At 41.2% G+C, this 20,760-nt stretch overlaps 2 protein-coding genes across 2 annotated transcripts; both read left to right on the forward strand.

Moving 5' to 3' along the window:
- The first annotated feature begins 335 nt into the window (after positions 1-335).
- LOC130992875 (pentatricopeptide repeat-containing protein At1g50270) lies at positions 336-3,277 on the forward strand. The gene has a single exon (XM_057917634.1). It carries the CDS (start codon positions 404-406, stop codon positions 2,258-2,260), a length of 1,857 nt encoding a protein of 618 aa, XP_057773617.1. The 5' UTR covers positions 336-403; the 3' UTR covers positions 2,261-3,277.
- Positions 3,278-5,497: 2,220 nt separating this feature from the next.
- LOC130992879 (glutamate-1-semialdehyde 2,1-aminomutase, chloroplastic-like) lies at positions 5,498-8,635 on the forward strand. Its single transcript, XM_057917638.1, has 3 exons — positions 5,498-5,849; positions 6,774-6,947; positions 7,394-8,635. The coding sequence occupies exons 1-3, from the start codon at positions 5,673-5,675 to the stop codon at positions 8,459-8,461; spliced, it is 1,419 nt and encodes a 472-aa protein (XP_057773621.1). The 5' UTR covers positions 5,498-5,672; the 3' UTR covers positions 8,462-8,635.
- The last annotated feature ends 12,125 nt before the right edge of the window (positions 8,636-20,760 follow it).

Below are 20,760 nucleotides of genomic sequence, written 5' to 3' on the forward strand. Positions count from 1 at the left end.
TTTTCTAACTTATTTTTTTATTTTTGTTTTTCATAATATCAAATTTTATAATTGTTAATTATTTTTTATATTTTTAATATTCAATTCAAATGTATTCAATTAAAATTAATTTTTTATTATATTTATTAGTATAATAATTGAACTAGTATTAATTTTATATAAATACAAAAACTAAAATTGTTGCCCGTGCAATGCACGGGATGCAAATGTTAGTTTTTGTTAAAACGCTAATACGACAAAGACAAAATCGAATATTTATAGTAGTAATTTTTATAGACGATCCAAAATTGTAAAACTGTGCATATTTTTCGGAGACCATGAGTATTATTTAAGATAGTGAAAGATTTAAAATTTTGACAGACTCAAAGACCCGTACCAATGCAAAGAGTACATCACTGGCTAGATGCTTACAACTCCCAATTTCAAGAATTTGGATCTTGCAGTGCGTTTCTTATCGCAGAAATTCCATCTGAGAGCCAACAATTCTTCGCCGGAACTCTTCAAGTTGCAGCAAATCCACTCACTTCTCATTGTCTCCGGTTTCTCCGACGAGTCTTCATTGGTGTCGACACTACTCCTTCACTGCATATCCCTCCCTTCCTTTCCCCGCGCCTACGCCCTCTCCATCTTCAACCAGATTCGCCGCCGCAATGTCTACACCTACAACGCTCTCATCAGAGCCTTCACCTCCGACCAAAACACCGCTATTCTCATCTACGCTAAGATGCGCCGGGAGGGCGTCTTCCCCAACAAGCACACCTTCCCTCTACTCCTCAAGTCCAAAACCCACATCCCTTTCCAGATTTTCGCGCACTCCATCAAGTTCGGCTTCGGCTCTGATCACTTCCTGTGCAACACTTTGTTGAGTGTCTGCGCTAACGGCGGGCTCATCGAGTGTGCTTGCAAGGTGTTCGATGAAATGCCGTACAGAGACGCCGTTGTTTACACAGCATTGATGGATGGGTATGTTAGGACTGGTGGAGCTGGAAAAGCTCTAGAGCTCTTTCTACAGATGAGATCGTCGGGAGTTGAGGCGGATGAGGTAGCAGTTGTTAGCGCCCTCTCCGCTGCCGGAATGCTGGGCCGTGTTTGGCTAGGGCGGTGGATACACGGCTTCTACGTCGAGCCGGGGAGAGTGGTGCGAGATGTTTATGTTTCCACAGCTATTGTTAACATGTATTTGAAATGCGGTTGCTGTGAGGATGCAATGAGAGCTTTTCTTGATATGCCTCACAGAAATTCTGTTTCTTGGAATGCTTTGCTCTCTGGTTTGCTGCAGTTGGGTAAGTTTAAGGATGTGTTGCTTCTTTTTGATGCAATGCTGCTCGAAAAAGTGGAACCTAGTGAAGCTACATTAGCAACTGCGCTCACAGCTTGTGCTCATTTGGGCTCGTTGGATAAGGGAACGTGGCTTGATAACTACATAGGCAAACGCAAACTAGAGCTAAGCTCAGTGCTGGGCACAGCTCTGATCGATATGTATGCAAAGTGCGGGTGTGTGAAGGAGGCGTTTCGTGTCTTTGAGATGGTGCGTGCGAAGGGCGTGTACCCGTGGACAGCCATGATACACGGGGTGGCAATGAACGGGGATGGCGTGGGCACCCTGAGTCTCTTCGCTAAGATGTTAAGTAGTGGGGTGAAGCCTAATGAGGTGACCTTGATCGCTGTGTTGAGCGGTTGCGCCCACGGGGGTCTAGTGAGGGAGGGGCGAGAGGTGTTTGCAGCAATGGAGCGGTGTTATGGGGTGCGGCCTGGTGTTGATCACTACGGGTGCATGGTTGATCTGCTTGGGAGGGCGGGGCGGTTGAGGGAAGCCGTGGAGCTGATGGAGGGGATGCCGGTGCCGGTGGCGGAGAATGGGGGCGTGTGGGGTGCTCTGTTAGGTGCGTGTGTGATTCATGGGGATTTGGAGGTGGGGAGATGTGTGGGGAATCGCGTGATTGAGATGCAGCCGCATCGTAGCGGGAGGTATTCTGTTTTGGCGAACTTGTATGCGAAGTGTGGTGATCGAGAAGCGGCGGCGGGTGTGAGGAAGAGAATGAAGGAAGGTGGGGTGGAGAAGAGTCGTGGGTGTAGTTGGATCGAGTCGAATGGGGAAGTGCATGAGTTTGTGGCGTTTGATACATCGCATGTTGCAGCACAAGCTGTGTATAACACATTAGATATGCTTGCTGCTCATTTATGTGGAGAGGATCAACTAGTTTTGTCGCCTCTCTGCAAAAATGCCTCCAACATATTTAGTTATTCAAAATTAAATTAACATTGTTGAGATAGTTTTGTTGAAGCGTCTCAAACAGTGCTTATAATTTCATTTATCGAAAAGAGAAAAAAGAAAAGATTGTCGGCAAGTTTGACCGTAGAAGTTCGAGGAAGTGTCTTCAACGGTGATTTATTCCATGTGATTTACAGTTATTTCATATTGGGTTAATAGTAGATTTTTTTTTAAAAAATAGAAAAATATTCACACAAATTAAATACTCCCTCCGTCCACCAATTAAAGCCCCATTTGCCCTTAAATATTTGTCCACCAATTAAAGCCTCATTTTGCTTTTTGTACCCTTTTATCCTCCCTCTTTATTTGAAATTACTACCCTTTGCCATTAATTATCCCATCTCATTTTTTAACCCGTTTAATCAACTAACTAATTATTCCCTAAATAAATCTAACATGATTTTTCGGTAGTTTCAAAACAACCACAAATTTGGGCCAAATTTCCTTGAAACAATGTCTGGGCCATTTTATGTTCTAGATTTTCGTGGTTCTTCATTTTGATGATTTAGAGTATTAAATGAAACCTTACCTCTCTCTCTCTCTCTCTCTCTCTCTCTCGTCTTCACGAATCTATGAATCTCTTTGCACCCGAAATGCCTCGATTTAGCGATTCAGACACGATTGTGCCAGAAACCGAATTCCCGACCTTCAATCTCTCTGAATTGGAGTCGCCGATGCCGGAATCCGAAGCGGCGACTTCGATCTTATGAATCTGCATCGTTCCTACCGGAATCTAAAGCGGCGGGCTTCCATCTCTCTGAATCGGAGTTGTTCTTGCCGGAATTCGAAGTGGCGGGGTTTGAAATCTCTGAATCATAGCTCAGGCCACCATTGAAGCCCGGAATCCGTCTGCGAAGAAAGGAGTTGGGGCTCATGTCCTTGGGGGTGTATCCTTGGGGACTCTGCATTTCTTTAGGGTTCTAATTTATGTGTTGTTTGTCTGCTTCTAGTTGTTTTGTGAAGTGGGTATTCACTGAATTTTCAAAGCATGTGTTTTTTCTTACATCTCTCTCTCTCTCAACTGATCTTGGATGTAGTGTTCTTAGTTTTTTTTTTTTGATGAAATTTGTTCACTTGGGGGGGGGGGGTTTTGGGCGTATGAATCTTGGATTTGTGGGATTTGATTTTTTTCACTGAATTTTCAGGGGGGGGGGGGTTGGATTTGTTCACTGAATTTCTTTTTTTTTTTTTCCTCTTATTGTTCGAACAAAAATTGGGGGTGAGACATAGGCATGAATTTTTTTCACTTGGGGGTTTTTGGATTTGTCATTACTTCTATTCCCCTATTTGTATCAATAGTGACATTTGTTGCTTCATGAATTTAACAAGCATTTTGCCTGAGATGTGAAGACGGTGGCAGGAGGGAGAGAGCGAGAGATCAATGAGAAGAGAGAGTGAGGGAGAGGAAAAGAAGCATAAATCAATAAAGCAAAAGTATCTTTTAATCGTAGATTAGTAAAAATAATTCAATATCTTAATCACTACCCTTTTACTTCACATACAACACCTTTTTCAGCTTTCTTAGTTTCCGCACCGACACCCAAATGGGGCTTTAATTGGTGGACGGATGGAGTATATAAATAATATTCTTTTCGTCTCATAAGTATGCGCTTTTTATCTTTTTAAGATATCTCATGAAAGTGTGCATTTTCCTTTTTAAACTCTCCTTACATTAATAATAGTTGGCCCTTTTTTTATTAATAACACACTCACCTAGTACTTATTAAAACTTGTGCCATCAACTATCATGCACACTTTTATGGATGGAGAAAATATTTACTTTTTATTAAACTTGACATTTATACCCTTCATAAAATTAAAAAAAGCAAGCCGCATAAATTCTCCCCTCCCTCAAACCGTCTTCGCCCTCTCTCTTTCCCTCTCACATCTCTCTATCTTCATATCCGCTGCTTCCCCCTTTCGTCCAGCTGTGTCGCGCCTCTTATTCTCGGCCTCTCTCTCTTTCTTTCTCTTCAAATACGTTGCCTCCCCTCTTCGCCTCGCCGTGACGCGCCTCCAATTCTCTCTCTCTCTCTCTCTCTCCAAATTTGCCGCCTCTCCCTCTGCCTTGCCACATGTTGCCTCGTGCGCCGTGCCTCCGTCTCGCCTCATCTCACCGTGCTCTGCCTCTGGCTCACCTCACATTGGAATTAAATTCAATGCTCGACACTCGACACACGATATTCTATACTCGACGCTCGAGTGTCGAGCAACGCGCGAATGTTCGATGCTCGACACTAGTCAAGCATGTATGGTGGTGTAGGTGGATCTGTTAATTGGTGGTGGTGGTGGAGGATTTGTGGATTGGTGACGGTAGTGGTGGATTAGATTTGAGAAACGAGGCTGTGGAGAAACCGTGGTAGTGGCAAAAGTGTAGTAATGGTCGTCGGCCGATGGTTGCACAGTGAGTAGGGGGAATTTTCTCCTTTTATTTTGCTTATTTTAATGATTTTTACAATTTTAATAAAATCAATGGTACATAAGGGTAATAAAATCCTAAATGGATATAATTTATTATTTCGTAAATTATTGATAATTTTTAGAATTTAATTTTCAAAAAGTGTATATATATCATTTTACCCCTTTCATATTTAGGCAACAAAAATTTTCAAATTCAGTTGTGATTCTGCTCCACTTTCTGAGTTAAAAGAATAAAAAAATGGGCAAAATGATATATTTCCATTTTGAAATATAAAATTTAAAAAATACTAACTTTTTACAAGATATATATAAATTATACTCATTTAAGACTTTTTACCCTTATGTCGAGCATTAGTGTATTTTACACTGATGCTCGACTCGCAATTGACAAATATCGAACATCAATGCATTTTTTAAGAATATTCGACTACTAATGCTCAATTGCTCAATTCATAATGATTGAACATGTCAAGTAGTGATATATTTACCACTAATGATTGATTCGCAGAGGTAGAGCATATTGAGCATTAATGTATTTACCATAAATACACTAATACTTGATATACTCGACTTGCATTGGTCGAATATGTCGAGCATTAGTGCATTTATCATTAATACTTGACATGTTCGACATATATTAATCGGATATATCGAGCAAAGTTTACGATTTAAATAAAAATAATTTTATTTTTTCTGCATTCAAAATGAGCAGTTTTTATAATTTCTATATGGGGTATTCTTTTGTTTTTGAAAATAGGTCAAAGCAATCCATATAAAAATGCGAGCAAGTTTGAAGGGCAAAAATGTAATTTGTGCTGCAAAGAATGGAATTACTGGGCCAGGTCCATCTTTTGCAACTACGAATGGAGTAATAATTTTATCTGAATTTCTTATCTTCTTCCAACTCAAGACATCGCAGCTAACAGATAGCTCTCCCCTCTCTTGCTTAGATCACCAACTCAACATCGCCTCCACCAAAATGGCGGCTGCAATTACCGGTCTAGCTGTGTCATGTCCGTCAAAATTGACTCAGGCTGTCGTCGCCGACCGCCGCTTCAGGAGGCGGTCTGCCTCGGTCGTTCGGATGACTTTGCTTGAGGAGAAGAAGAAAACTTACACTCTCACCAAATCCGAGGAGGCTTTTAAGGCTGCCAAGGTACTACTGTTATCATAATTTTTTCATCAATTGATCGACAAATTCTCCATCCCCCACCTCGAACCTGATGCGCTTGCAATTTCGCCTAGTTGCTCGACTGGAAAAGCAATCCTGCTGATTTTTGTTCCGTCGAGTTTGTGGTATTGAATTGCCTCTGATAGTTTAGTTTATAGTGCTATTTGCAGAAATTTGAGGAGGTTTATTTTCCACTACTTTGAGGGTAATGTGGCTGTCTGATGATCATAGATCGTATGTTAGAGCTTAAAAGGCTTGTTACTTTGAGGATTTATGATTTTATATTTTAGTGGACTGGATGTTGGAAATGATAAAATTTATTGCTTATTTATTATGTATACTTTGGTTCACCAACAGGAAGAAGATGGATTAAACACAACCTACCTTTTTATGCTGGATTAATATCACTTAGATCCAAAATAATCGAAGGTCTGCCTTGGGCTATTTTCCCATAAAAGTTAAAGAGATGTAATCATTTTGAACAATTTCTAATAATCCATCCTAATCCAACAAGTAAACAAGGTTAAAGTGTCCTATATTGGATTTTTCTTGATGAAAATGCTAGGGCAGCTTTTGTTTTAGATCAGGATCAGATAGTTCTTTGGCCATATAGTATACAACACCACCATTTTTCTTCACCAGTATTGCTATGGAGCAGTGAGTAAGTATGCTGAAATTGATGACAAATAGAATGAATTTGTGGACCTTTCTTGTAATTATTACTTGAGTTATATGTCCATGGAAGTACCTTCGTATGCGCGCACTCGCGTGCGTGTGTGAGAGAGAGAGAGAGAGAGAAAGAGACAGACAGACAGCGCAGTTTGTTATTTTATTGAGATATTTTCTATCTTCGTGGCTTGAGGTTTTGTGATAAAATTTACAATTTTAGCATTTTCTTATTGTTGATAGGAATTGATGCCTGGAGGTGTGAATTCCCCTGTCCGTGCTTTCAAATCAGTTGGTGGTCAGCCAATTGTTATTGATTCTGTCAAGGGCTCTCATATGTGGGATATTGATGGTAATGAGTACATTGACTACGTTGGATCATGGGGACCAGCCATTATTGGTCATGCGGATGATGAGGTGCGTCCAATATTTGCCTATATTGACATCATATTGCCAGGAATTTATAACATGTGTGGAACTTCTGTAATGAAATGTTTAAATCACAAATCAATCACTTATACAAGAAAGTGTTGGCCTCTTAATTTGCAGAAAGTGCAATCTTGTTTTCTAGGTTTCAAAAGATGTGCGTCCGAAGATAGTGGCTATGATTAATCTGCCTTTCCCAAAATAATGTCTATGTTTGATTGAGAAAAGAGATTGTGGATAGGGTGGTTTAAACTACTTTTTCCTGGCATATAAAAGTTAGAATTTTGTGCTTGTTAAATGGTCTAGATATTATGTTGTCTGAATCCACCTTAGAATGCTTCAATGTGCTCATGTATTGTAGTAGTAACCATTTATCTGTAAGCTGAGAATGCCTTAAATGCTCTAACTGAAAGTTCTTGTGTGTTGACAACCTGCAGGTACTTGCTGCCTTGGCTGAAACAATGAAGAAAGGAACCAGCTTTGGGGCACCCTGTCTCCTAGAAAATGTCCTGGCAGAAATGGTAATTTCTGCTGTTCCAAGTATTGAAATGGTTCGCTTTGTCAACTCTGGTACTGAAGCATGCATGGGCGTTCTCCGATTGGCTCGTGCTTTTACTGGCCGTGAAAAGATCATTAAGTTTGAAGGATGTTACCACGGCCATGCTGATCCATTCCTTGTTAAGGCTGGAAGTGGAGTTGCTACATTGGGGCTCCCAGATTCCCCTGGAGTTCCCAAGGCAGCTACTTTTACGACACTGACATCCCCTTACAACGACATTTCCACGGTCGAAAGCCTTTTCGAGACAAACAAAGGAGAAATTGCAGCTGTTATCCTTGAACCTGTAGTAGGAAATGCTGGTTTCATCCCACCAAAACCTGAGTTTCTCAGTTTCCTCCGCAAGGTTACCAAGGACAATGGCGCTCTGCTCATTTTTGACGAAGTTATGACTGGATTTCGTTTATCTTATGGCGGCGCTCAGGAGTATTTTGGAATGACTCCTGATTTGACAACTCTTGGAAAGATTATTGGTGGCGGTCTGCCAGTTGGTGCATATGGAGGAAGGAGGGAAATAATGGAGATGGTTGCTCCAGCTGGACCAATGTATCAGGCCGGCACACTAAGTGGAAACCCATTGGCAATGACTGCCGGGATTCACACGCTTAAGAGGCTAAAACAACCAGGCACGTATGAATACTTGAACAAGATCACTGGTGAACTTGTACAAGGCATTGTGGATGCTGGAAAGAAAGCTGGCCATGCAATAAGTGGCGGATATATAAACGGTATGTTTGGTTTCTTTTTCACGGATGACCCGGTTTATAATTTTGAGGATGCAAAGAAAAGTGATACTGCAAAATTTGGCAAGTTCTACCGAGCAATGCTGGAGGAAGGCGTCTATTTCGCACCTTCTCAATTCGAGGCTGGTTTTACGAGCTTGGCGCATACTCATGAGGATGTTCAACAGACGATTGCTGCAGCTGAGAAGGTTTTCAAGACGCTCTAATCCCTTTAGGTTCTCTTGTTTATTGGTGTTTGTAGTATGCTTCTCATTTTTGTAAGCTAAATTATTTCATAGAATTTTGGTGTATGGAGAGTTCAGTTGAGTTCCGATTGTAGATGTTCAATAACTAAAGCCTGTACCATTTATCTGTAGTTGATGGATTTCAGTTCGACTTGACTTTTTTTTTTTCTAGCAAAGTAATTCCTAGATTTAGAATCTCGTTGGTGTGTGATACAGACAATCTTTGTTGCACTTTTGTATGGACAATAATAAAAGGTTATTTTTGGGATAACCATATAAAATTTTATAGTGAAAATTCACTTTTTATATTTCATTAAATTTTAATCATTTTTTTTGGAATTTTGGATGAGAATACAATTTAAGTAATTGCGGTCAATTTATCGTGTTGACCGTGTTCTACCTTTTCACTTTTTAATTCGTTGTAGAAAATTTTCTTTTTCTTTCTCGAAATCTTCGAAATATTCAAAATTTACTCCGCCGCGCCTGAATACAGAAACAAGTTTTCCTTTATATATTTTTGAAGGTTGGAATTGATCTTCTCTAAAATCATTCGTCAAATAATGTCCAGCATTCCGTTTGAAACTTGAATATGAGTAAAACAAGTACAATCACTAATCATTTTCTGAAAAGACTCCCATGCTTTCAACATACAAAATCAAGCAAAATTTACTTTTATGTTAAATTTAAGATATTGAGTTTGTGTATTATGCATTCTTCGAGTCCGAGGTGTATTCATATCTTGTGAGAAGGCCACCCTATTGCTTTCTTTAGCAAGACTAGCTGACCGCCTGATCACTAAATTATTAGCAACAAATTACCGCAACTAACACGGTGCAATTGTAGCACAAATTGGTAACCAAGTATCGTATCCACAGGGACTGACACAACGAAACTACTTTAGCTATCTCCTAAACAGACTAAAACAGTAGACAGGCAAACGAAAGTAGAGATTGATTTACTTAAACTAAAACGCAAATAACGATAAATCAAAACACGTAGGCAAAAATCAAATAATAAAAGACAACTGATCCTAGGGTAGTAAATTCATTAACTAAATCTACGCAATTAATCTATTAATCCTATGTACCAGTTTAATCCAGTTATGATGAGAGATCACTTAATTAATCAATTACTCTCGCTAGAGCAGCAACGATCGTAGATTAGTAAATTATCTATCTCCGTTAGGTCTCAAGAAAATCTACTAACTCCCAAAAGCTCCTAAGAATAGCTCCCTATGATCCACCTATCTCCGCTAGGTCTCAAGGTTAAAATCATATCATACATTCCTGAATCCGCTAAACAGTTATCTCCGCTAGGTCTCAAACCGAATAGCTAAACATGCAAACTATTGATCAGATAATTCACAAGAAATTAAGCACCGAAAATTATGAATCATAAACTGGAAGGCACAAAGATATTAACAAAAAAACCACATAAATTCAATCAACTATTTACAAACCCTAGAATCAGCTAAAGTAAACTAGCCAGACATGCTGAAATAAAACTTAAACATAATTAAATTGAACGCAATTGTAAAAAAAACAAATTGTATAAAAACCGAATGAAAACGATTGTAGCGGCTTGAATCTTCAATCTTGATCAAAGCCTTGAAAATTAGAAAACAACAATATTCTAAAACTAGAAAACTGAAATATAAATGCTAGGGTTCGGGGTGTGTCGAATAGGTCAAAAGAGGACCTATTTATAGTTTTCAGATTTCCTTCGGATCACCATGGAAGTTGCCATGCAAAGTAGAATTCTAAAGGTAATAGAATCGTGTAAAATAAGGCAACTCTCCAGCTGGATGCGCGCTCCGGAAAACACTCCTACTCTTGCCGACTTCGCGGCTCTCGCCAGAGGAATGGATGATTTCTCTGACCTCGCCAGAGAAATGAATCGCCAGCGGAATGGATTGCCAGCGGAATGGTGATTTCTCTGCTATCTCGATTCCACTGTAATGGCTTCTCTCCCCTCTGTTCTGACTTATTTCTCTGCTCTGACTATTGACTCCTCTGTTGATGACTTCGCTACACTGGCTTCTTGATTTCGCTGACTCCAGAGAAATGGTGATTTCTCTGGCGATTGATTCCGCTGCACTGGAGACTTGATTTCTCTGACTCCAGAGGAATGGTGATTTGTCTGCTCTGGAGATGTCGGTTCCTCTGCTCTGGAGACCAGAACACCTAGAATACGCCAAATTCATCCAAAATTCTCCAAAACTGCATTCTTCCATCACGAAAGCCTAAATCTCGTGCAAAGCATAAAATACACCATAAACGCACCAATTTCCAGAAGATTATCTTAAAACACGCACAAACAAACCCTTAAAAATAGAGTAAATTAAGCATAAATCAACTCCCCACACTTAGCCTTTTGCTTGTCCTCAAGCAAAAATCTATATGAATCCTAGGAAGAGAATGATTTCAACAATGTTCATTTCCATCCAAACATTCACAAAGTCAATTCAAAACTTTACAATCAACATACATCTCTCGGTCATGCAAGTAACTCAAAGTTCAAGAAGCAACAAAAGAGTAATGCAAGTAATTCGATCAGACCCAATTCTCCACTAAAAGTGAATTCCCTAATGTGATCGCCTTTATAATCAATATCACCAATTTTTCACACTTTGTGTGCTTGAGATTTTGACAGTTGAGCCATAATTCATGAAATAAAACCATTTGGATGTAATTCAAAGTCTTTTCACGTGGTTTCCCATGCTCATAGTTAGACTAGAGGAGCAAAGACTCAGAGCTATCACGTTTCAGAACAGGCCAGATGTTTCAGAGCTGGCAATTTTGAAGTTGGCAATTCGTCCAACATTTTCACAGATAAGATACGATCGTAGGCAATCACAATGACAACACTCCTTCTAGCATCTACCGGACAAATCACGTTTTACTTACTTACAAAAGTGTTGCAACAAAACTCATAATTCTTTGCACAATCAAGAAACATATATTAAAATTAAAATAAGAATAACCACCAAACAAACACAACCCGAAATGCACATCGAAAACCATCTTCTCTTCCACAAATTCATGAAAATTAGCCAGATTCGAGACCAAAAACTAAGCATAGAAAAATCAATTTCGCCCAATTTTGAAAAATATAAGCAACAAAACACCCCCCACACTTAAAGTATGCCATGTCCTCAGGGCATAAAAGAAATACGAAGCGTGTAGAAAACGTCCCTGATTATCGGCAATGAAAAGATGAACCATCGTGAGAGACGGCGAAAATGGAGGTTTGTGGCCTTGGGCAGAGTAGAGAGTGGCTGCGCTGGACATGAAGACCTCCAGAACTCTGGCAGAGAAACACCTGTTCCTCTGGAGGTGGCATGAACAGAGCGCGAGCTCTGGCAACTTCCAAGTTCAACACCGTACTAAAAACCCGAATAAAACAACAAAACAAAAAGAAACAAAACGAAGCAAAACGAACTAAAAGAAAAAAAAACAAACCAAAGAAAAACATTTGGGTTACCTCCCAACAAGTGCTTAATTTAACGTCTAGAGCTTGACGATACCTCAAACTCACGGGTCATTGAATTTGACAACTTCAAGACCACGATCCACGTTTGACTTGAAGTATGGTTTGAGACGATGACCATTGACAGTGAAGATAGTGCCATCAGCGGCAAACAACTCATACGTCCCATTCCAATTGCTCTTATGCACCACATATGGCCCTGTTCATCTTGATTGCAGCTTGCCAGGAAACAAACGTAATTTTGAATTGTATAAAAGTACCTCATCTCCTGGCTTGATTTCCTTGGTGCGGATGCTCAAATCATGGAATTTCTTGGCCCTCTCTTTGTAGATGCGGGAACTCTCATAGGCCTCATTCCTCCATTCATCTAACTCCGTCAATAAATCACGCCTTGTATGACCAGCCTCTTTGAACTCCAAATTAATTCTCCTCGTCGCCCAATATGCCTTGTGCTCAATCTCAACAGGTAAATGACATGACTTTCCAAAGACAAGTTGATAGGGAGACATACCAATCGGAGTTTTGTAGGCAGTGCGATACGCCCAAAGAGCATCATCTAGGTGCTTCGCCCAATCCTTCTTGTTGGCCACACTTTTCTCCAAAATCTGCTTGATCTCTCGATTCGCCAACTCTGCTTGTCCATTAGCTTGAGGATGATATGGAGTCGTCACCTTGTGCTTTACTCCATAATTTGCCAACACGCTTGCTAGTAACTTGTTGTTGAAGTGCGACCCCCCATCACTAAGCAACGCTCTCGGTGCTCCGAACCGAGTCAAAATATTCTTTCGCAAGAATTTAATGACTACCTTGGAATCATTGGTGGTAGTTGGGATCGCCTCCACCCATCGGGACACATACTCCACAGCAAGCAATATGTAGGAAAAACCACATGAAGGAGGGAAAGGACCCATGAAGTCAATTCCCCAAACATCAAATAGCTCCACCTCTACAATGATGTTCTGTGGCATCTCATCCCGCTTGGTAATGTTGCCCATGCGCTGGCATCGATCACAAGACTTCACGAAAGCATGGCAATCTGCAAAAATTGAAGGCCAATAGAATCCACTATGATTTACCTTCATGGCAGTGCGGTTGGCAGCAAAGTGACCTCCACTAGGCGAGCTATGGCACTCCTCAATGATCTTCGGCCATTCATGCTCCTTAACACATCGTCGAATAAATCCATCGGCGCACCTCCGATATAGGTAAGGATCCTCCCAATAATAGAACTTGACATCATGGAGGAACTTCTTCTTTTGATAGTGCGACAACCCCTCGGGAAGAGCTCCAATAACCAAGTAATTGCTATACTTTGCATACCAAGGATCCTTAAAAAGCATCGCCCTAATCTGCTCATCGGGAAAAGACTCATTGATGGCCATCTTCGGATCATCCCCCTCGATCGGATTCTCCAAACGAGATAAGTGGTCAGCTACCATGTTCTCACATCCCTTTCGATCACGGATCTCCATATCAAACTCTTGCAGCAATAAGATCCAACGAATCAATCGGGGTTTGGAGTCCTTCTTCGTGAACAAGTAGCGGATGGCGGCATGATCAGTGTAGACAATTGAATGAGTTCCAATCAAATAAGAACATAACTTATCAAAGGCATACACCACAGCTAGCAACTCCTTCTCCGTGGTTGTGTAGTTCCTCTGAGCAGAATCCAAAGTTTTACTAGTGTAGTAAATTACCTTGAATAACTTATCTCTCTTTTGCCCCAACACAGCTCCCACTGCCCAATCGCTAGCATCGCACATCAACTCAAACGGAGCACTCCAATCCGGCGTGATCAACACTGGCGTAGAGATCAGCGCGGCTTTCAACTTCTCAAAGGAGACGCGGCATTCATCGGTGAATATAAACTTCACATCCTTCTCTAGTAAAGCACAAAGTGGCTTGGACAGCTTGGAGAAGTCTTTGATGAAGCGCTTATAAAATCCTGCATGCCCAAGAAAGCTCCGCACTGATTTCACAGAAGTAGGCGGCGGCAACTTTTCAATGGCCACGATCTTAGCACGATCCACCTCCAAACCTTGGGTAGAGACCTTATGCCTCAAAACAATGCCCTCGCGAACCATGAAGTGGCACTTCTCCCAATTGAGCACGAGTGCCGTCTCCTCACAACGCTGCAACACTTGAGCAAGATTGTCCAGACAATTATCAAAGGAGGAGCCAAAAATAGAGAAGTCATCCATAAATACCTCCATAATATTCTCAATCAACCCATGGAAAATCGCCATCATGCAGCGTTGAAAAGTGGCAGGAGCATTGCAGAGACCAAAAGATATCCTCCTAAAGGCAAAGATGCCATAGGGACAAGTAAAAGCGGTCTTATGCTAATCCTCCGGGGCTATCATAATCTGATTGTAGCCCGAGTACCCATCCAAGAAACAGTAGTACTCATATCCTGCCAAACGGTCAAGCATCTGATCAATAAATGGCAAAGGAAAGTGATCCTTACGTGTGACTGCATTCAAAGCTCGGTAATCAATGCACACGCGCCATCCTGTGACCAGCCTTGTAGCTATGAGCTCATCTCTCTCATCCTTAACCACAGTCATGCCTCCCTTCTTAGAGACAACTTGCGTCGGGCTCACCCACTCACTATCAGAGATGGCGTAAATGATTCCTGCATCCAACCACTTGAGCACCTCCTTTCTTACAACTTCTTGCATCGCCGAATTCAAACGTCGCTGTGGCTGCACCTTAGGCTTGTATTCCTGCTCCAATAAGATACGATGCATGCAAATAGAAGGACTAATTCCTTTGATGTCGGAAATAGACCATCCTATAGCAGACTTGTATTTCCTTAAAACTCGCATCAACTTCTCCAACTCCAACGGAGATAAATAGGCAGATACAATAACAGGAAAAGTTTCATTGTCACCCAAAAATTGATACTTCAAGTGCTCAGGAAGCGGTTTCAGCTCAAGTTTGGGTGCGGCTGTAGCTCTGGATTATTCCGCTGGCCTGGTTGATTCCGCTGGCGCAGTTGATTCCGCTGGCCTGGCTGATTCTGCTGGCGCAGGGAATTCTTTTTCTTTTTCTTTTTCCACCGACTTGCTTCCCCTATCAACAGGTTTGTGAATATCCATGTAAGGCACATGATCGATGGAATGTCTCTCTACGGCCTCCAGCTCTGCAATATAATCTAAGATCTCATCACACGCCTCGTCTAGATTGGAATAAGGGTATAATGACTGTGTGATGCACTTCTCTAAAAGATCCTCCACGGCTGCAGGAAAATCCACTACAGACTCAATGGAATTGCAATCCTCGATTTGTGGCTCAGATGGCTTCTTCATCGCATCATAAATGGACAATGTCATCTTTTCATCATTGACGCGGAAAGTCAGACTTCCCTCTTGCACATCTATCAACGCACGGCCCGTAGCTAGAAACGAACGTCCTAAGATCAATGGAGTATTCTTGTCCTCCGACATGTCCAAGACTACGAAATCTGCAGGAAAAATAAACTGCTCCACCTGTACTAGAACATCCTCCACAACTCCCTTGGGATATGTGATGGAACGATCTGCCATCTGCAAAGCAATAGAGGTAGGCTTGATTTCTCCAATCTCCAACCGGTTGAAAATAGAGAGAGGCATCAGATTGATGCTTGCCCCTAAGTCACAAAGAACGCGGGAGAAATTCTGCCCTCCAATTACACAAGCTATAGTAAAGCTGCCAGGATCCTTTTGCTTCAATGGTAGCTTCCTTTGTAGCACTGCACTGCATTCCTCGGAGAGATTAATCGTCTCATATTTCCCCAACTTCCTCTTGTTGGAGACTGCATCCTTGAGGAACTTGGCATAGCCTGGCATATCTCTCAAAGCATCAAGTAAAGGAATGTTGATGTGAAGCTTTGAAAACATCTCCATAAACTTGGCTAACTTCTGATCCATCTTCGGCTTTTCCAGGCTATTCGAGAAGGGTGCTACAGGCTTGTACTCTGGCTTGGGAAGCGTAGGAGTAGGAATAGGCTTCTTAACAGCAGAGGTATTCGACGATACCTTAGAAGGAGGCGACGAATCGCACACAATCGTCTCCAGGTCATCCTCCTCCATAATCTCTACATTTTTCTCCTTTCCATTCTTGCCGTCCCGCTGCTCTGCATGATCCCGCTGCTCTGCAGAGGAATGATGATTCCTCTGCTCTGTATGATTTTGATATTGAGTTCCACTCCTTAGATGAATTGCATTACACTGATTTTTAGGATTGATCTCAGTGTTGCTAGGAAACTTTCCTGGTGTGTGCTGCGCAGCTGCTTGATTGGCAATCTGACCAACTTGATTTTCTAACATCTGCACATGCTTGGAAAGTGCTGAGAAATTATTTTCTATGTTAGAAATTTTATTTCCCACATTTGTCTCCATTCCAGTCATCTTCATGAGCATCTGCTTCATCATGTCCTCCATTGTATCTTTCTTTGGCTCATTGATGACTCCCCCACTAGAAACAGAAAATCCTGGTGGAGGTTGCACAACATTATTTGGGTTGCCATAAGAAAGATTCGGATGCGGGCGTCCTCCTGGCTAGAACTGCTGCTGGCCCTGCTGATATTGCTGACCTCTGTTATACATTCCTGGCTGTCCTCCCTGGAAATTCCCATAATTTCTGCCATTCACATAATTAACATCTTCCATGCCTGATGGGTCTTGCTCAGGACGTCCAACATTCAATTCACTTATTTTTGTAGTCAACTCTGTCAGCTGTGTAGCCATCGCTGCCTGATGTGTAGCCATCGATGCCTGTTGAGTAACCAATGCTGCTATAGGATCAGAACTGGACGCAGCTGCAACCTTCTTCAATTGAATTCGCTCAGATGGCCATTGGTAGCTCGTAGAAGCCATACTATCAATAATGCTCCATGCTTCAGAACTACTTTTCTGGAGTATAGAGCCACCTGCAGTTGTATCCATGTGCATCCTTGTACGCTCCCCGCAGGCATTGTAGAACATTATCACGAGCGTACATTCATCAAATCCATGACTTGGGCATTTTCTGAGCTTCTCCTGATACCGCTTCCAAGTCTCCGCTAGCTTTTCTCCATCGTACTGTTGAAACTGCACGATGTCCATCTTCAGTTTCAACGTAAGGCCAGGTGGATGAAACTTGCGTAGGAATGCATGAGCTAAATCTTCCCACATGATATTATCTCCTAGCTGCAGCGTATGATACCACGACTTCGCCTTATCCCGCAGTGAGAAGGGAAAAAGACGAAGACGGATAATGTCATCAGGGACACCATTCATCTTCACCGTGCTACACAGCTCCAGGAAATGCGCCAGGTGCGCATTAGGGTCTTCGATCGCTTGTCCACCATATTGGCTCTGTTGGACCATCGTGATCAATCCCGTTTTCAGCTCAAAGTTGTTTACGTTCACTCGTGGGGGCTCCTGGTACACATACTGCGGAATGAACGCTTCATTTATGGCTGGTTGTTTCTGAGCTTCTCTCGTCTCATGTTCATCAGTCAGCTTCTTCAATTGCTCTTGAAGAGCTCGCATTTGAATTTGGATTTCCTCAGGAGTAGCCATCGTATCTTGCTCAACTTGATTCTGCTGCTTCTTAATATTGCGCAAAGTCTTGTCGATTTCAGGGTCAAACTCAAAAAGAGGATTTCCGTGAGATCTAGTGTTCATGCGCACCCTACAAAACCACACTAAAAAAAAAATTAGAACAGAAAAATAAAAACAAATAAAAGCCTGAAGTACTATAAAGTCCTATCGGAAATATTAAAGTAAATTCTAATAAGTCCCCGACAACGGCGCCAAAAAGTTGATCACTAAATTATTAGCAACAAATTACCGCAACTAACACGGTGCAATTGTAGCACAAATTGGTAACCAAGTATCGTATCCACAGGGACTGACACAACGAAACTACTTTAACTATCTCCTAAACAGACTAAAACAGTAGACAGGCAAACGAAAGTAGAGATTGATTTACTTAAACTAAAACGCAAATAACGATAAATCAAAACACGTAGGCAAAAATCAAATAATAAAAGACAACTGATCCTAGGGTAGTAAATTCATTAACTAAATCTACGCAATTAATCTATTAATCCTATGTACCAGTTTAATCCAGTTATGATGAGAGATCACTTAATTAATCAATTACTCTCGCTAGAGCAGCAACGATCGTAGATTAGTAAATTATCTATCTCCGTTAGGTCTCAAGAAAATCTACTAACTCCCAAAAGCTCCTAAGAATAGCTCCCTATGATCCACCTATCTCCGCTAGGTCTCAAGGTTAAAATCATATCATACATTCCTGAATCCGCTAAACAGTTATCTCCGCTAGGTCTCAAACCGAATAGCTAAACATGCAAACTATTGATCAGATAATTCACAAGAAATTAAGCACCGGGAATTATGAATCATAAACTGGAAGGCACAAATGTATTAACAAAAAAACCACATAAATTTAATCAACTATTTACAAACCCTAGAATCAGCTAAAGTAAACTAGCCAGACATGCTGAAATAAAACTTAAACATAATTAAATTGAACGCAATTGTAAAAAAAACAAATTGTATAAAAACCGAATGAAAACGATTGTAGCGGCTTGAATCTTCAATCTTGATCCAAGCCTTGAAAATTAGAAAACAACAATATTCTAAAACTAGAAAACTGAAATATAAATGCTAGGGTTCGGGGTGTGTCGAATAGGTCAAAAGAGGACCTATTTATAGTTTTCAGATTTTCTTCGGATCACCATGGAAGTTGCCATGCAAAGTAGAATTCTAAAGGTAATAGAATCGTGTAAAATAAGGCAACTCTCCAGCTGGATGCTCACTCCGGAAAACACTCCTACTCTTGCCGACTTCGCGGCTCTCGCCAGAGGAATGGATGATTTCTTTGACCTCGCCAGAGAAATGAATCGCCAGCGGAATGGATCGCCAGAACACCTAGAATACGCCAAATTCATCCAAAATTCTCCAAAACTGCATTCTTCCATCACGAAAGCCTAAATCTCCTGCAAAGCATAAAATACACCATAAACGCACCAATTTCTAGAAGATTATCTTAAAACACGCACAAACAAACCCTTAAAAATAGAGAAAATTAAGCATAAATCACCGCCACAATAAGCTTCCGGCCTATGAGCGAGAATTAATTGATTGGTGCAAGCTATAAGGAATTGGAGGCACTATGTCTGGGGTCGCTCATTCGTTATTCGCACGGACCATTATAGCCTCAAATACTTGCTGCAACAGCATTGGATGAGCAAACTCTTGGGTTTTGATTTTACAGTGGAATATAAACCCGACAAATTGAACAAAGTTGCAGTTGCTCTACCTCGTCGTGATACCGAGTACGCATCTCTCATGGAAGTCACGATGGTGCACTCCCAATTGCTGCAGGATCTGAGGCAAGAATACCAAAATTTCATGGAGGGGCGCTCTGTTCTAGCACAAGCAGCTCAAGGAGATAATCCTAATTGGACAGTGCGCGATGGCCTTATTTATTACAAATCCAAAATTTACGTAGGGCCTGACTCGGATTATATTCCAACCATTTTAGCTGCCATCCACAATGCTACACATGAAGGGATTCAAAAGACTCTGCAACGACTGAAACGTGAATTCTTTTGGGAAGGCATGGCTGCATGGGTGAGGGACTTTATCACCAACTGTGCGATTTGTCAAAAAAAATAAATGGGAAAACCTACATCTTGCTGGTTTGTTACAACCCCTGCCAATTACCGAACACATTTGCTTTGATATTTCAATGGATTTTATCGACGGACTATCCAAAGTGGAAGGGAAATCAGTAATCTATGTAGTGGTCGATCGCTTTTCAAAATATGCTCACTTCATGGCACTCTCACATCCTTACTCAGCTGCGTCCGTGGCTCATTCATTTTTCTCTAATATTTTCAAGTTACATGGGTTGTCGGAATCCATTGTGATAGGGATGCTGTTTTTACAAGCTCGTTTTTTAAAGAACTCTTTCAGTTATGTGGCACAAAATTGGTTTTTTCTTCATCGTACCACCCGCAAACCGATGGTCAAACGGAAGTGGTGAACCGAACGCTTGAAATGTATCTCAGATGTTCATCCATGCACTTGGGTTGCTTGGTTACCTTGGGTGGAATTCTATTACAACACATCTTATCACTCAGCTTTAGGCACTTCTCCATTTAAGATGGTGCATGGGCGCAAGCCACCGAGACTCTTCTCGTATGACCCAGGTTTATCCAAGATCGAGGCTGTCGATGCAGCCTTGAAAAGCCAAGATGAAATCCTGTGTGATGCTTTGACTCACCTCACTCGGGCACAAGAGAGAATGTGGGCTGCTTAAGTGCTTATGACAATCACCACCGCAACGTTACTTTGGCAGAAGGCCAATAGGTTTGGCTTCGCCTACAATCGTATCGCCAATTCTCCGTTGCTAAGCGCGCATCAGCTAAGTTATCGCTACAGTATTTTGGTGTTAGGTCTTGGAAGGTCTAGAATAGGTGTATGGGGAGGGGGAATACACCTATAGGCTATTTTTCAAAACTCACATGACCACCTTTTGAAGTTAACTGATATAGTATCAACTGATACAGAAAAGTTTGACTGATGAGCCCAGTTAGCGAAGACTTCAGTTAAACAAAGGTTGAAGATTGATACTGAAATTACTTCAGTAAATATATCAGTTAGGCACAAGACTTTAACTGATATTCTCGTAGAGCGTTAGTCTTGAATTTAAACAGAGTAGTGTTATGAATCTTACTGATTATCCAAAGATTTATCGGTTAGACTAATAACACTGGCAGCGGAAAACTTATC

Source organism: Salvia miltiorrhiza, chromosome 7 (assembly GCF_028751815.1).
Source record: "Salvia miltiorrhiza cultivar Shanhuang (shh) chromosome 7, IMPLAD_Smil_shh, whole genome shotgun sequence".
NCBI lineage: Eukaryota > Viridiplantae > Streptophyta > Magnoliopsida > Lamiales > Lamiaceae > Salvia > Salvia miltiorrhiza.

Bases quoted from the DNA above. Each gene is read 5' to 3' on its own strand.
- LOC130992875 (XM_057917634.1), top strand. From the start codon at position 404: ATGCTTACAACTCCCAATTTCAAGAATTTGGATCTTGCAGTGCGTTTC.
- LOC130992879 (XM_057917638.1), top strand. From the start codon at position 5,673: ATGGCGGCTGCAATTACCGGTCTAGCTGTGTCATGTCCGTCAAAATTG. The intron at 5,850-6,773 runs GTACTACTGTTA...TATTGTTGATAG, and splicing joins AGGCTTTTAAGGCTGCCAAG to GAATTGATGCCTGGAGGTGT. The intron at 6,948-7,393 runs GTGCGTCCAATA...GACAACCTGCAG, and splicing joins TTGGTCATGCGGATGATGAG to GTACTTGCTGCCTTGGCTGA.